Source organism: Neoarius graeffei, chromosome 8 (genome assembly GCF_027579695.1).
Source record: "Neoarius graeffei isolate fNeoGra1 chromosome 8, fNeoGra1.pri, whole genome shotgun sequence".
In the NCBI taxonomy this organism is placed as follows: domain Eukaryota; kingdom Metazoa; phylum Chordata; class Actinopteri; order Siluriformes; family Ariidae; genus Neoarius; species Neoarius graeffei.
Window position 1 is genome coordinate 78036332 of NC_083576.1, and position 18118 is coordinate 78054449.

The 18118-nt window shown below is 40.1% G+C and overlaps 1 protein-coding gene across 11 annotated transcripts in view; it reads right to left on the reverse strand.

The window, feature by feature from the left end:
- Nucleotides 1–1945: 1945 nt before the first annotated feature.
- The window catches only part of wt1a (WT1 transcription factor a), a 32763-nt gene continuing 16590 nt past the window's right edge, over nucleotides 1946–18118 (reverse strand). For 5 of the 11 annotated variants that reach the window (XM_060927058.1, XM_060927067.1, XM_060927059.1 and 2 more), the window contains 5 exons: nucleotides 11771–11870; nucleotides 8490–8634; nucleotides 5187–5276; nucleotides 4503–4595; nucleotides 1946–2067 (listed from right to left, as the gene is read on the reverse strand). In XM_060927058.1, the coding sequence (XP_060783041.1) occupies nucleotides 1946–2067; nucleotides 4503–4595; nucleotides 5187–5276; nucleotides 8490–8634; nucleotides 11771–11870 (550 nt within the window). Of the gene's footprint in view, nucleotides 2068–4502; nucleotides 4596–5186; nucleotides 5277–8489; nucleotides 8635–11770; nucleotides 11871–16129; nucleotides 16133–16657; nucleotides 16682–18118 lie in introns of all 11 variants that reach the window. The other 6 variants (XM_060927068.1, XM_060927062.1, XM_060927061.1 and 3 more) reach the window with 5 other exon arrangements.

Here is an 18118-nt window from a genome sequence, read left to right on the forward strand (position 1 = left end):
CACACACACACACACATTTACTGGCATCAACACTTTAATTTTTATAAAAAAAAAACTGCATATATTCATATGATACAGATAAAACACAGTTTAAGGAACAGAACGATTCCATCCGAGTAGTTTTCACATTTCCTGTCTTTGCTAATGTGAGTCACATTTTCCGCAAAATGAAGTATTTATTTCTTGTTCCAGCTGTGGAGCGACAGTAATATTTACAACTTGACCACAAACCATAGTCACATACCCAGTGTGACCTACACATAATTTAACTCCTGATGGTTACAGAGAGACACTATTTACAGAACAGACAGACAAATGCTTCAGGGGTTATACCTTTATGATGAATACAAACATTGGGATTGTGATATAATGAAGTGGGCTTCTGAATACGTGGGAGGAAACGAATGCTCAGTTTATTAAAAGAGATCTTAATTTACAAGAAAAAGTAATAAATTAGTCTAAAATTTCCTAAGAGCTAGTATAGTAAATATAACGTGCATGTATTATTATACATCTCGACAGCACTAGCAAGGGCATGGGTATGCCCTCTGTGGAAAAAGAGCTTTCAGTGCTGGTACTGAAGTGTCCATGGACTTGCGCTGTTGTGTCTAAGTGCCCATCTAAGACTAATAACCCCCCACCCCCCACCCAAATCAACACAATAATCATACAACTGGTCTTGTTATTAATTCGGCATTTAAACAAGGCTGTGTGTTCACATGAACAGCCTTCTCGTATGGTATGTAATACGTAATACTTCAAAATCTGACATTTTCTGATAATTCACAAGTTGTAATGTTAACAAAGGGATGGACAAACCACTAGCCAAACTCATTTCATGTCCTGGTTATTAGGGGTTTTTTTTTCTTTTGTTTTTTAATAGGCAGAGAAAGAAAAAAATGTCTCAATACTGAGTTTTGCGAAAGTAAAGTTAATATTTGTTGTGTGTACTGTCTTTAAACATCATACCGTAAGCTTCAAGGTTGTTCAATGTATCTCCATCTTTTAATAACTTATTCTGAATTCCACTACCCGCTGCACCACACACATCGGTTTTCATTAGTCAGGTTAATCAGCTTCCACAGAAAAATTACAATTAGCTAGCTAACTAATTTATGATATAAAGTTGTCCAGATTCCACCACCTGCTGCACCACACACATCGGTTTTCATTAGTCAGGTTAATCAGCTTCCATAGACAAAATACAATTAACTAGCTAACTAGTTTATTACATTAAGTTGTCCAGCATTTTTACCCAATTGTTTAATTTTTTTTTTTTTTTTGGAGGGGGGCAACTTCATCATGAGACATTTGCCCAGTATGCTAAGCTAACAGATTTATGATTCGTCCATCCTTGTTCACATTCCTCAGCATGGTGGAATCCATGGAAGTTTTGTATGCTGTAAATTCTTTGCGTAATCGTTGTAATTTTTATACAGCGAATCTTTTCATAATAAATTACCAACATTTCTGAGGAAAATGTTTATATTTCAGACATTTTTATCTTGGTTCTGCTCTCACTGTGCATTTTCAACCTTTCGAAAAAACCTAACGGCTTCATGCCAGCTAGCTAAATCATAGCCTGAGTCATTAGCTGGCTTTATGCTCGCTTGCCATATTTCCCTGTCACCTAGCAACAGTGTTCTTGAGACCTGAATCATCTAAATGGCAATCTTATCATGTGTCAAATACTACACAAGTGAACAAGTTACTTTTGAATATAACACGTTGGGCAGGTGAAGTAAATCCTAGAACTGCGCAAAGTTCAATCTCCAGTCATAGAGACACCGCAGGCTGCAAACACAGCCGTTTATTATATTTTTTCAACTCATCAACTAAATACCACGGCCGTCATGAGCTGTTTTCGAGCCAAACATGCAGAGCCAAGACCTGCAGGACTGGAATATATCTGACAGCAGAAGCAGCTTTCGTGACAGCAAGGTCTTTAGATGGCCAGCTGAAGTTTGGTCAGGTTCCTCTGGTGCATATTGTGGTGCCGGACTAACTCGTCAGATCGGGCAAACTTCTTCTGGCAGTTTGGCCACCTGCAATTAAAAGGCTTCTCACCTGAGGGAAAAGAGAACAGCAGTTTAGATCAGAGGAAGAGCTTAAATCAGAGATCAAGGAAGATGGTTTTGCTAAGGAAAATCTTAAAGTCACCCTCAAAACGTTTTCGAAAATTCAGCTGTTTGGAATTATGAATTGTAAATAAAATCCAATTCCAATGAATATGCAAATAGAAACCTCAATCAACCTGACACATACTGTACAATGCCTGACACTATTATTGGCACCCCTGGAAATTATGGTGAACACGCTGTAACTGAAGCATGTTTCCCTTTTAATTTGTACAGTATTTTTGAGTTGACTGGAATGTGTAGGAACTTTCAAGCTGTAATCCATGACTTTGTGATTAACTGGGGAACAAATATGAGGTGACACAGAGGCCTAATTCCCTTACCCTGTGTCCGAAATCCCTCACTCGTTCACTACTCCCTATATAGGGAATTACTATATAGAGGACTATGTAGTGAGCTCATTGGTAAAATGAAAAAACGCTTTCGGACACTAGTCCGTCGCGCTGGTATTTACGTCATTACTGTCGCACAATTAAAATGTGCCAGATCAGTCGGCTGGTGGGTTTTCAAAATAATAAATACACGCATGTATTTTTGTAAAATGAGCGTATTTCCCACATTAATCAATACAAAGTACCTGCAGCTTTCAGTTTTTTTAAATCCAGGCCGAATACTTTCTTTCTTCTTTGCCGCTGCCTTTTATTAACTCAAATTTGAGACTTTTAATTTGATTTCTTTCAGTGCGCCCGCAATGCATGATGGGATATATTGCTTTGGTTAGCGACCATCGTTGTACACTACTTTTCGTGGTGCATTGTGGGATACTTTGAGTGCACTATATAGGGTGTAAATAATCCTCACTAAGGTTTCAGACAACACTACAAAATGGCGTCCTCACTCTATAGTGCCCTATACAGTGAGTAGGGAGCGATTTCGGACACAGGGTTTTTTTTAGTCATCCATCAACATGGGAAAGGTAAGAGAACACGCAAAACAAATGAGGGAGAAGTGTGTTGACCTTAATAAGTCAGGGAATGGTTATAAAAAAAAAAAGTTATTCACCTTGTACAGGGAAGAGGAGGGTAAGCGAGGCAAAAAAAAAATCCCCAAGGATGACTGTTGGTGAATTACAAGAAAAAGTAAAATCTTGGGGTTTCCAAGTCTCCAAAACCACCATCAGACTCCACCTCCATGCCAACAGGTTATTTGGAAGACATGACTGAGAAAAAGCCATTTCTGTCAGTTAACCACAAATGTAAGCACCTGAAGTTTGCGAAACACTACTACAACTTTGACTGGAACTGTGTTCTCTGGTCTGATGGAACAAAAATGGAGCTTTTTGGCAAAAAACACTCGCAGTGGGTTTGGTGTAAAATGAAGGATGGCTATAATGAAAAGAACCCGATCCCAACTGTAAAATATGGTGGAGGTTCTGTGATGTTTTGGGGCTGTTTTTCCTCCAAAGACCCTGGAAACCTTGTGAGGGTCCATGGCATCATGGACTGCATGAAATACCAGGACATTTTAAATCAGAATCTGGCTTCTCTGTCAGGAAACTAAAACTGGGTCGTCATTGGATCTTCCAGCAGGACAATGATCCGATGTCCAAATCAACACAAAAATGGCTCACTGATCACAGAATCAAGCTTCTGCCCTGGCCATCTCAGTCCCCTGACCTGAACCCGAGTGAAAACCTGTGCCTGAGCTGAAGAGGAGAGAGCACATGAGAGGGCCTCGGACCCTGGATGATCTGGACAGATTGTGTAAAGAGGAACGGTCTCCGATGCCCTGCTCTGTATCTCCAGCCTTATCAAATGTTATAGGAGAGACTCAGTGCTGTTTTACTCTCAAAGCGAGGGTGTACAAAGTATTAAATTCAGGGGTGACAATAATAGTGGCAGAGTGCTTTTGTTGAAAAATAATTATTTCATGTTGAGGGATTTGTTTTTGTCTGAATAAATTCATTTCAATTAAATGTTGGATTTTTCTCATTTTTTCAGTGTGAGATGACGCGACTTCACCAACAGGTGGATTTTTTTCTAACCCTTTTTACGAAACTTTACAAGGGAGGGGTGCCAATAATTGTGGAGGGCACTGTGTCTACCTCTTCCCAATTGATATCGATGTTGCCTGGCTTGTATTTGCATAATGCAACTTGATTGGCTCTGGTGATGCAGTAACACACGCCTTTTCAGTGTTCTATATTAACTTGAAACTTCACACTTTCCAAACAGATTTTATGACGTTAAGGGTGGCTTTAAGGAGGTCATGATTTCGAAAAGCAAACGTTAAATAATTTATTTTTAAAAATGGATTTCATTGACTAAATAAAATCTATGGATAAAATATTTAAATAAAATGTATGACCTCTTAGATAATTGAAAAGAGAGGAAAAAGATGTGAAAAAATAAAAGTTTTACGCACTTGTTTTACCTGTATGAGTCCGGGTGTGGGTCTTAAGATGGTCTGACCGTGAGAACTTTCTCTGACATGTCTCACACTGGAAAGGTTTAACGCCTACATGCATACACACACATATACAGACACACACACACACACAAGCACACAAAGAGAGAAAGAGTATAGGCTACAGTAGAGGCCAGGAGGGAATCCCTTCTCAGAGGAAGAAGATTAGAAGAGAAGCGTTACATCTCTCTTCTCTAACACTGGATGGATGAAGTGAGAGCGTGTCCTGCTAGTAGCAATACATCTGCAACAGGCAGTGAATCAAGAAAATGTTGCCATCTTCAGCTCTGACACTTTCTCACAGACTTTCTCACACGTTATGACACATTTCTAAACATTCATGCTGACAACCGACTGTGTTATATCACCACGTTAGACTATATTATGCAGCTTCGATGTACTTTTGCTAGCAAAGGGTCATTTATATTAGCATTAATGGCTTACACGTAATATACACAAGTGCCATAAGGAATGAGTCATTGTGAAAATAAAATATAAGCTGCTTATCACAGAGTTTTAATCTGTGGCTTGATCCATAAGGATTGTCCTGGCTAGCATTTCTTCTCTGGTGTAAAGAGCAAATCGAAAGGCAGAAGGAAAGGGAAAGAGACGACAGGACAGATGAAGATGGATGAAGCAAACCTGTGTGTCTCCTCTGATGTCTCTTCAGCTGGTCTGACCGGGAAAATCTCCGGCCACAGTCTGTGAAGTCACACTGGTACGGCTTTTCACCTACAACGCAATCAATTTGCTCTTTCAGTTCACTTTTAAAAACAAGACGCATTCTTTAGAGGATAAAGTACAATCATTACTTTATTTATCACCAACTTCATTTATTCCAACGACTGGAACGGTCACAGTGACTTTGCTCGATTGGCTGGTTTTATGGAAAGAATAAAACACTTAGGATGTGCTGGGAAAGGAAAATAATAATCAGTGAGGTACTGTAATGTGGCCTGACACAAAGCAGAGTTACTCTTACCATCCCAAAATTGATTATTTTCCCAATAACAGAACATCCCAAAGTATTTTATTGGTTGTATACCAACGCAATTTGTCAACACTAACAACTACTGGCATTGGCATTTTTTTAGGGGCAACATCTGGAATGCAGTATTCAAAAAGCACAGGCGTGTAATGGTCAGGTGTCCAAATACGTTTGGCCATATAGGGTAGTTTAATCAAAAATGTAATATTGTGGAATCATATCAATGATTTCATGTTTTTTGGGGGGTAAAAAAAAACAACTGTTCATATGGAGCGTCCACCGTCCAAGTCTCTGTGTACACAATGGAAGTTATGGTCTAATGGTTAGAGAAGTAGCTTTGGAACCAAAAGGTCACTGGTTCAATTCCCTAGACCAGCAGGAAGGGATGAAGTGCCTTGAGCAAGGCGCCTAACCCCCAACTGCTCCCAAGGCTGCTCTAGGTATGTAGTATGTCACTCTGGATAAGAGTGTCTGCTAAATGCCTGTAATATAGAAAAGATTACATATAAAAGATTACCTTCTGAACAAACAATATAGTAAACATCACATTAGCTCATACTAGGGTTAGCAAAATTAACAGGAAAAAAGAACCGTTGAAAGATGAAAAAATGTGAGCCTTGCGATAGATTAGCGACCTGCCCAGGGTGAACCCCACCTCTCACCCAAAGTCAACTGGGATTGACGCCAGCTTCTCCCATGACCCTGACAGATAAATGGTATAGATAATGGATGGATGATATTAACTGACTAAAACGGCTGTTAAATCAGCCGCTCATATATTTAACAGTTACTCCACGACATCAAGTCGTACATGAGTTGATAGCCAATGAGGTGCGTCGCACCAAGTTGTCTATAATCCATGTACGACGAGATTGAGTGGAGTAACTGTTTTATTCTATCCACATTCACTGGATTTGGAGAAACAGAGCATTTTTATTTTTATTTTTTGCAAATTCGATCAATAAAAACTATATACAAAATGTCCGACAAAATCATTTCTGCTGAGAATGTAAACAAACCGGCAAAATGACAGGAGCAATTTGTGAAAAATGTGATTATAATAATTCTTGAAAAATAAAAAAGGTATGTTCTTACCATCAAACGCTTTTATTCCATATTTTGTTGCTTTCTTTTGTATTTTTGGGGGTGTTGCTTTCAAGTAGAGTTTTTGTTTCGTCCTTGGTTGGTTCAGCAACACGCTCCGCAGCCAATCAGAGCATGCGATTGCTCATATCCAGTGAATGTGGCTAGAAATATCAGGAATCTAATAAAAGCATATTAATTTGTTCTACATGTGTAAACTAAAAATCATTGTGCTTTTTTTTAAATAGTTTATATTCCTAATCGTTTGTCAGATTCACAAATAATTTACAGTACTGTCCAAAAGTCTTAGACACATATTAAGAAATGCTGTAGACCAAAAATTGCTTAAAAAATAATGAAATGGAATGAAATGTTTCAACATTCAAAAAATACAATAAACAGTAAGCAGTAATAAATGAAACAAAGTCAATTTGGTGTGAGACGACCCTTTGCTTTAAAAAAAAAAGTAGTCTCAGGTACAATGAGTGCAGTTTTATGCAGAAACGAGCTGTAGGTTTTACTGAGCGTCTTCCAGAACCAGCCCCAGTTCTTCTGGACACTTTGACTGTCACACTCGCTTCTTCATTTTGCACCAAAACCCAGCAGCCTTCATTATATTTTCTTTTTTAATCTGAAAAGTGCTCTCTTATGTAATATGCTGCTCAGATACAAACATTTTTTTTTCTGTAACATTTAATTTTGTGCTGGAAAACGAACGAACGTTTGGAACTCTAATGTTTTTGTCCTGATTTGATAATGTAGAAGTCTCATCTCATCTCATTATCTGTAGCCGCTTTATCCTGTTCTACAGGGTCGCAGGCAAGCTGGAGCCTATCCCAGCTGACTACGGGCGAAAGGCGGGGTACACCCTGGACAAGTCGCCAGGTCATCACAGGGCTGACACATAGACACAGACAACCATTCACACTCACATTCACACCTACGCTCAATTTAGAGTCACCAGTTAACCTAACCTGCATGTCTTTGGACTGTGGGGGAAACCGGAGCACCCGGAGGAAACCCACGCGGACACGGGGAGAACATGCAAACTCCGCACAGAAAGGCCCTCGCCGGCCCCGGGGCTCGAACCCGGACTTTCTTGCTGTGAGGCGACAGCGTTAACCACTACACCACCGTGCCGCCCTAATGTAGAAGTCATAAAATAGAAATCTATAAGAAAGTTGGTATGGGGGAAAAAAACTATAGGGTGCCTAAGACTTTTGCACAGTACTGTATGTTATGACAACACAAACAGCAAAATTCTTACTGAATCAAAAGCATCAGTACACTGTGCAGCGGTTAAATAGTCTAAAAAGCACACAGGCAGTCCGAAATTTTGGCTCTGTTTCTAAATCTGCGGTTAATCAGCATTACATTGGTCTTGATTATATGACTCAGGCTTGGAGTTGGAACAAAACCAGAACTTGGAAGAATTTGATCTGGTGTTTATCTGCAGGGAAAACACAAAATTACACAGTACAGGAAAATATCAATCTATACTGGAGATACACGGAATGTTCTTTCTGTGCTAATGAGTGTTGTCTAGATCCATGCTTCTCAAAGCAGCGTTTGGTGATCCCCAGGGGTGTGGGATTTTCTACTTTTTGCGGTGTAAATCACCACCTACCATTAATTAATAATGATCTCAACAAAAATCTAATGAGAATTTGAATGAAAATGGGTGGAAATTTCAGAAATGAAAAAACTCCAGCTCGAATAAATCCAAAGTGTTACTCTATACATTATCAATACTGTGCCTAATTTTTCAGCAGCTTGTTTTTTTTTTTCCAAATAAAGTGGCTCCTGACTGAAAAACGTTGAGAACCTGTGCTCTGGAGAACCACGTATGTGTCTTTCTCGGAAGCTCTCGGTACCTGTATGTTTGCGACTGTGCATCTGGAGGTGAGAGAGTTTGAAGTAGCGCTTGTTGCATCCCGGATAGGCGCACATGAACGGCCGCTTCTCGTTAGTCTCGGAGCGCACGATGGCTGGAGTGATGCCAGGGACCCTTCTGACATCCTACAGCAAAAGATTACACACAATCAACTGAGAAGAACAGTTTCAAGGTTTATTCTGAAACGACTCATGGCTGTCGTTAAGGTGTGAAAGTGCTGCTGCTCATCAGGACTCAGGTGAGCTGGAAGAAAATAAAAGACATGATCACATCACATCGTTGTTGTGTTTCTTCGCCCTGACCAAAATAGCTTGCTCATCAAGAGCTCATTATTGCAGAATTAGCTGTGAAATGATCACTGGGACTCACCCATGCCCACCGATTTAGCCGCCAAATGGGAGCTGTTAGTCACGGATGTTAGGCCGACCTTATCCCATGGCTGCTCTCCTCCACCCCTCATTTTCTCACCCTTAGGGCCCATCTGCTCTTAATTAGCTAGCACTTAGCATAATGGTGTTTTTCTATACGCTGGTTTGGTAATGAATGTGTGGTAAATGTTATTGATAAGTAAATTACTAAAGTGTTTTAAGGCTGCATTGCCAGACTCATCTCTTGACCCCATGGGACTGATAACACGCTATGCCACGGTCACCAACATGGCTATTGTGCTCGTGTGCTGTTCTTATAGCGTGTATATTAAGGTCAGTCAAGTACATGCTTATACACCCTGTTCTATATTTAACAGTTATTCCACAAAATCGAGTCGTACATGAGCTGATAGCCAGCGAGGCACGTAGTACTGAGGCTACATCCACACGACAACAGCAACGAGATTTTTTTTTTTAAATATCGCGTCCACATGGGCAATGGATCAGTAAAATTTCAGGTACATATGGCAACGCAACGCATGCTGAAAACGATGCAATACACATGCCACACCACTACGTGCGCTGTAAGACGGTCCCATCGGAGACACCAGAACAATAGAAGAAGTAGACGCATGCGCATAAACCCTTTCTTCTGTAGCATCAGCCACATAAAGTTTTGATTATTAATCAGTAGCGTAAAACAAAAGATGCGGAAAGAGGAATGAATGGGGGTAGATGGAAGCCGGTACGCCAACATTCTGATATCCTCCAGAATTCTTTAATGGTCCGGAATAAATTGAATGCTACACGTTGATGGATTACTTTGTTCTTCTACGCCCTTTTTGAGGAATGTATTGTCAGACTTAAACCAACATCTGAAGAGGTGAGAGCGCTCCTTTTTTTTCCCTATGTTTGCTGGCGGGATTGTTTTTGTTTTTGGAAAGCGCACGGGCGGTGCGCGGTTTGGTACTGCTTCCGCATTGTTTGGACTAAAGACTCTGCCCTAAGGGCTATTCTCTCTCTCTCTCTCTCTCTCTCTCACTTTGCACCATTACACAATAAATATTCACAGTGAAAATATTTTGTAAGCGCGTTTCATGAACCAAGTTATAGGATTTGTTGACAACTCGCATCGAGTTCGTTACACTTCTACCCGGCGTGAAGCACTGACAGTCATGTGGTTGTGACATCATCGTAAACAAATCCGTTCTACTCATCCAGACAACTTCGCAACGGCGCCGTTGCCAGATTTTTTTACTCTGGAACCCGTTCTCAAAAGATTTCGTTTTGGGGCACCCAAAACGCCAGTGCCGTGTGGACGCCAGGCCGAAACGATAAACAATTTTATCAGATTCACCTGAATCCGTTGCCGTGTGGACAGGGCCTGAGTCGGCTCTAAGCCGTGTACGACGAGATTGAGTGGAATAACTGTTTTATTCTATCCACATTCACTGGATTTTGAGAAGCAGAGCATTTTTATTTTTACTTTTTGCAAATTCGATAAATAAAAACTTTATACAAAATGTCCGACAAAATCATTTCTGCTTAGAATGTAAACAAACCGGCGAAATGACAGGAGCAATTTGTGAAAAATGCTATCATAGTAATAATAATAATAATAATTCTTGAAGAAGTAAAAAAAGATACATTCTTAAAATCAAATACTGTACTTTCATTCCATATTTTGTTGCCTTTTTTTTGTATTTTTGGGGTTTTGTTTTCGAGTTGAGTTTTTATTTCATGCTCGGTTGGTTCAACAACACGCTCTGCCATTTTGTTTTTCTTTACTCATGGTATATGAGCTGATATCCTAGTAGTAGAGTAGCCAATCAGAGCACACGACTGCTCATATCCAGTGAATGTGGATGGAATAATCTTTTTTTTTTTAATTAATTCGCATGACATATCTCCTCCAGCAAACGGTATACTTAAACTTCTCACTGCACTGCCTAATGCTTTCTAAAACACTCAGGAGAGGGTTTTCTTTTTTTTTTGCTATTATTTTAAACAGTCTTCTCAATGAAGAGCTAGCTCTGGAGAATCTCTGCTCGCACTGCTTTAAGACTGCTGACAGACATTAATTAAGACTTAATGATTTATTAGCATGTGGTTGCAAATGGAAACCGTAGCTTTGTTTCTAATGGAGCTTTTTTTAATTCCTTTTCTCTTCTCTCATCCAAAAATGCCTTTCAAGTGTCTCAAATGTTCTGGCAGCCTCCTGCTTCCTCTCAAATTGCGTCAGAGCCATTCTTCCTGGCTTTATTGTTATTTATTTGCTGTTCATTTCACTTACTTGTTCATTCGGGTCTGCTTTATCACTCGTCACCTTTTTAAGCGTGCTCTTTTGCAGTGGGGTTACGATTGTGGAGGAACCATGGGGAGTTTCAGAGGACGGGTGTGTATGCACAGTGTGCACAAGCACGAGTTTGTGTGTGCGTGTGTTTGCGCCTTGCCCTGACCTTGGCCTTGTATTAGCAAATGGGGGAAAATCCCAATGTATTCCAGTTTGCTCTGAATGATATTGGACTGAAATATACGTGTGAGTGATCAGCACAAAACGAAGTCTTGCCAGCTCAGTTTATAGCCAGGTGACATTGCAGGGCAACAAACACACACACACACACACACCAGCTAACATAATTAGCTTAATTAATGAATAATCCTTAGAATAATGTTTGTTAATACTATATATTAACACTTTAGACATTAGGGAAATTTGGCAAGCATTTTTTAAAAATCTGTATAATGTATCCAAATGTGTTTTTCTATGAATATAATGATATCGCTCTGGAAACAATTACATTATCAGTTGACTGGGCCTGTAATGGTATGATTAAGACTGCATTGTGCTTTATTTGTACTGTAGTGTGTGTCTGTGTGTGTGTGTACTGACCTGAATGCCTCTGAAGACTCCATGGGTGTGTATTCGGTATTGGGTGCTGCAGCTGTACACCATGGGCGTGCTCGGGTCGCTCTCATAACCAGCTGTATGACTGTGTGATGAGGAGGAGACACACAATACTTTGCTCATGAGAAATTCTCAACTCTTAGAAACCGCACTATTGATTTAACATTTCTCTCGATTTTATTCAGACATAGTTCAACAGCAACAACAAAAATTCATGTACACTATTTTAACCCAATTAGCCGAGACATTCTTTGCACCTGACAAGTAAAGGAAGTTGATCTCAAATAAAATAATGTTTTTCACAAATGCATGTCCAAGCATATATGTATAATCTTTATATGTTGCTTCATATATGTGTATTGAGATATATAATCTCTCTTTTTTGGGGCGGCACGGTGGTGTAGTGGTTAGCGCTGTCGCCTCACAGCAAGAAGGTCCGGGTTCGAGCCCCGTGGCCGGCGAGGGCCTTTCTGTGTGGAGTTTGCATGTCCTGGGATCGAGATGCTGGCCTCTTCTGCTCCTCAGACCTGCCTGATCCATCCTGGTGCCCTGTGTCTGGTTGGAGTCTCATCGCATCGCTCCTGTGGAGAGCGGCCCCATGTGGACAGTTGGGGGTCGCCCCTGGAGGACGCTCTGGACTCTTGCAGTGGTGCTTTTGTGGCTGGGGACTGCAGTTGACTTGCTGACTTTAGGACTGCAGTTGACTTGCTGACTTGGGGACTGCGGTTGTTGTGAACGGTTTTGCGCTCGGGTTTCCGTCGGTGGGGGTTTATAGCATCAACGAAGCTGACTTTATGTTAGGACTGTTAATGTTATAGTCAGGCTGTCTGTTGTTGCCCAAATGAGGATGGGTTCCCTTTTGAGTCTGGTTCCTCTCGAGGTTTCTTCCTCATGTCGTCTGAGGGAGTTTTTCCTTGCTGCAGGCTTGCTCATTGGGGATAGATTAGGGATCAAATTAGCTCATATTTTAAGTTGTTCAAATTCTGTAAAGCTGCTTTGCGACAATGTTTATTGTTAAAAGCGCTATACAAATAAACTTGACTTGACTTGACATCCTAGTTGTAGAGTAGCCAATCAGAGCGCGCGATTGCTCATATCCAGTGAATGTGGATAGAATAAAAATGTACGGTATATCCAGTAAATTTACAGAAACAATAAGGAAAAGATGATCAGGATCCCAGGAATATATTAATCCCCACCTTTTTTTTTTTAATATACTGTATTTTTACAGCACTTTGGTCAACCATATATAGACATGGTTTTAAATGTGCTCTATAAATAAAATTGGCTCACTCGCTTTCTTACTTACTGATGATGAACTCTGGTTCGGTCAATAAAGTGAGAAACGTTAACAAAAACAAACGTTGTTATTATGAACTATTCTGCTGTCTAGTCATTGAATGATGCCTATGATCTGCTATTTTCTTGTGGTTACGACACGTGAACACAATCTGCAAAACCTCCAGGATTTTATCAGCAGCTGATCCATGTTGTGGATTTACTGTATGGCATGTAGAATGTGCTGAAAAGCAAAACACCAACATGCCACCATTCACCACATGAAAAAACAACAACAACAAGAACGATGACTGTCACATGTCAAAATGCTTTAAACACCAAGTCTTTTTTTTTCTTCCCTTGTGTGAATAGCATGCATTCTTACTGCTCCTTGTGCTTTAGTGTGTGGGGTTTAGGTAACATATATAGGGCAAGACTGGCTATAAAACATTGAGGCTCATCTCTATAACTTATCTTGACATCAGGGCAAATTGCTCTGTGCTCCGAAGTGCAATATATTCACCTCAACAATCCAAGGTAGGGCTGCTTAGACAGACGGATGGGGAATGCAGGGCCTCTCTCTTTCTCTTTCTCTTGAATTTATACCTGAACCCGAAGTACACTGGCCTTTTCTCTGACCCTGGATTTGCACAAGTTTCCTCTGTTTCACCCTAGACATTTCCCAACTAACAATTTATAAGCTGCATAGTCTCAAACCGCATAGTATAACCAAATACTTTAAAGTATTTGCTCTGTAGTAATACAGAACAGCACATAAAGGTGACTTTTAAATGGATTCCGATGTATATAATCATTTTATACTTTGCATGTATACTTACTTACTCTTCGCCATGTTCGTTATTGCCACTTTGTGGTGCATAATGGGGTAGATTTCTAACAAGAGTCATACTTGTTCTTACTCTATCTGTTTGGCAACTACAATTAATCATCTATCTGCTTTTTATTCTATCCACATTCACCGGATATGAGCAATCGTGTGCTCTGATTGGCTACTCTTCTACTAGGATATCAGCTCATATACCATGAGTAGAGAAAAACAAAATGGCACAGCGTGTTGCTGAACCAACCAAGGACGAAATAAAAACTCTACTTGACAACAAAACCCCCCAAATTATCAAGTATTTAAAAGAAACAGAAATGGCTAAAGGAATATAGTTTTTCTTCCGCGATATCTCCTGTTCCAAACTCCAGCCCAGTCGGTGGCGGTAATGCACCTTTAAGTTGGTTTGCCAACCGCCAAACAAACCCTAAAGAAGAAGAAGAAGAAGAAGAAAACCAAAAAAAATACAAAAAAAAGCAACAAAATATGGAATAAAAGTATTCGATGGTAAGAACATATCTTTTTTTATTTTTCAAGAATTATTATTATCACATTTTTCACAGATTGCTCCTGTCATTTCGCCGGTTTGTTTACATTCTAAGCGGAAATTATTTTGTCGGACGTTTTGTATAAAGTTTTTATTTATCGAATTTGCAAAAAGTAAAAATAAAAATAAAAATGCTCTGTTTCTCAAAATCCAGTGAATGTGGATAGAATAAAACAGTTATTCCACTCAATCTCGTCGTACATGGCTTATAGCCGACTCGGTGCTATGTGCCTCGTCGGCTATCAGCTCATGTACGACTCGATTTTGTGGAATAACCGTTAATTACTGTACCACATTGTTCATATTTCGTAGTATGTCCACACTGGACAGTTTGTGTGCTCTAGAATCATCTAGATGGCTTTGCATGGGGAGAACATGCAAACTCCACACAGAAAGGCCCTTGTGAGCCGCTGGGCTCGAATCCAGGACCTTCTTGCTGTGAGGCTACAGTGCTAACCGCTACATCACCATGCTGCCCCGCAGCAAATTCATATTCCATAGTATTGTGGCATAATTAAGAAGAAAAAGAAGCCTTTATTTGTCACATGTACACTCAAGCACAGTGAAATTCATCCTCTGCATTTAACCCATCTGAAGCAGTGAACACACGCACACACACAGAGCAGTGGGCAGCTATGCTACAGCACCCAGGGAGCAGTTAAGGGTCAGGTACCTTGCTCAACGGCACTTCAGCCCAAGGCCGCCCCATGTTAACCTAACTGCATGTCTTTGGACTGTGGGGGAAACCAGAGCACCCGGAGGAAACCCACGCAGACACGGGGAGAACATGCAAACTCCACACAGAAAGGCCGTGTGTCGGCCGCTGGGCTCGAACCCAGAACCTTCTTGCTGTGAGGCGATTGCTTTTTCTTTTCTTTTTCTCCAGCTGTAGCAGCTGCGTTTTATTTTTCTTTCTCTGACCGCCTAAATATGCAAAGAATAAAACACTTTGGCGCATCCGGTTATAGAGGATGTTATTTATTCCTCTTATGCTACAACAGTTTGCCAACACTAATAAAATTTACACTCATCAGCCACTTTAATAGGAACTTGTTCTTGATTCGAAGATTCCTGTTCTTGACTGGCAGGACTGGAACCCAATGGGCTTTTCTGCTGTTGCATGCTGAGATGCACTGTAAGAAGTGATTTTGGAGAGTGGTAAATATAATCTATGCAAACCATATAAAATTTACTCGATTATTGCAGTCAGCCAAGGAATTATAAAGTAATGGGTAAATTATACATATGCTACCTATTCGTTAAGAGTAACAGCCGTTACATGGAAAAATACGGTAAAATATACCCCAAAGCCGTGAGTCCTGTGCTCCAAATTGCGCATGCGTCAGACCGTGCGTTTGAGTGAGCGGGACAGGGAACTCTCGGACTGCCATCTTCCTCTCTCCGGCTGAAAGTGTTGTTTGCATTAGCCAATTATCCAGAAACAACATTTGACGCTGTTAGTTAGTGAGTTATAAAACAGGTTCATTACTTGAAATGTTGTGTGAAGCTGTTGTACTGCACTTTATTCTGTGTTTGGTTTTTTTTTGATGATTTTATGGATTAAAAACATTGAACCATCTGTAAGTCTTTTTTTGGGGGGTACATCTTACCTTCTCCGAATAAGTAATGGTTACTAACTGATATTAATTACCTTTGATTAGTAACTATCAGGTATTACCTACTAGCAAACAAGAGATAATTTTACCCAGTTTCAATGAGAAAGTAGCTGTTGAATAGATACATAAATGTGAGGTAAATTTTACCCAATTTATTTAAGTATTTCATAGCTTTTTATTTCAGTTATTTTATACTCAATATATGGAATTAAATCTACCCCAAACAAGTCGATGCAAATTGTTACCTCAGATTTATTGGGTAAATTCTATAGGTTACTTTTTTCAGTGTACTTTTCTGCTCACCACGGTTGTAAAGAGTTGCTATGAGTTATTATATCCTTCTTGGCACAAAAGCTCGAACCAATCTGTCCATTTTCCTCTGACCTTATCAACAAGGCGTTTGTTTCCACCCACAGAACTGTCGCCTACTCACTCACTCGATGTTTTTTTTGTTTTTCGCACCATTCTGTGTAAACTCTAGAGACTGTTGTGTGTGTAAACCCCAGGAGATCAGGAGCAGTTTCTCAAATGCTCAAACCAGTCCATCTGGCTCAAACCAACACCCATGCCACAGTGAAAGGAAGTCACACTTTGAGATCGCAATTTTTCCCATTCTGATGTTTGAACGTTGTGAACATGAACTGAAGCTCTTGATTTGTATCTGCATGATTTTATGAATCAAGGGATCGGCTGATTAGAGAACTGCAGAAGACAGCATGTGGATGGGTATTCCTAATAAAGTGGCCGGTGAGTATATATTAAAAGTATACGACTTTTTATTCATTTATAGTAACATTTAATGTTATGGAGCATCTGTGAAACAAGTTTGTTATTAATACGTTGCTATAATCACTTATGCTATAGCAGCAATGAGCACTCGCTTCTTCCCCAGCCTGTCTTGAATAGAACAAGGCAAAGAAAATGGTAAAAATGTTACCGATATGTTAAATGTTAAACATTTCCTTACAGGAAACGTCACCGTAGCAATGTTTTAATCCCTTTAATGCGGAGCCTGATGTCCAGTTCTATGTGTAAGATGTTATTATAGAAATGATAACATATAAGCAAATTAATTTCAACCTGTGATTCGTCTTACAGTCGGAACAAGCATTTCCTTTCACTGTTATCTTGAGATAACATAGCAGTAGATGTGAAAAGGAGCTAATTTTTCTTACTTTTGTTTTTTGCACAAGCCAAAGTTATTAAAAGACGTCCACATCCTGACTTAGTGAGGGTGATACGGTAACTATAAAGCTCTCTTTGTCTGTCTGTATGCAAAGCCAGCCAGACTGAAGGACAGTACAAAACAGCATCCTGTGATAAATCTTCTCACAGTTCATTCGTTCACGGGCTCCAGCCGCGAGCAGAGCACCCTGCCTGTATGTCTATGTCTAAGTGAAGCTTTTCCAGGGATGAACAGATCAGCTGGATGGATGGATATAGTCTGAGATCATCTTTGGATAGAACAGCACCAAGAGCACTTGTGTATCAATCCTCAGGGGAGACACTGGGGTGTCTGATTTTTTTATTTAATTTTAATTTTTTTTTTTTTTTTTTACTCCTGGAAGGATGGGGGCTGTGGATACTCGGCTGCGTCCCACAGGAGGATAGGCCGTCCTATTGTGCAGCGATGCACTTCCACTACTCCCCCAGTGCGCTCCCTTCCTCCCTATGGGCCGGCTCTCGGCTCGCTCAAGGCTACGGTGCCACGGGGGAAATATATGGCCGGATATCGCTCTCTGTCCAGACAAAACAGAGTGCACATACACACACACACACTAACCAAGAGCATGGAGTTTTGCCATGAAAGAATGGTGCACAGAGATGCTTTTTTTTTTTTGGACCAAAAAGTTTGTTTAACCAGTTTAGTATCTTGCACTTTGACATTCCTTGGACGTTCCCAGGATGTAATTGTATCTTCTTTTCTGAAGGTGTAGATTAATTTTCGATACCATCAGCTCAAACAGTCATCCTGGCTGCAAATCACAGCTTTATATTAACGCACTCATTGTAATGTTATCAGTTATAAAATAACACTTTACACAGAGACT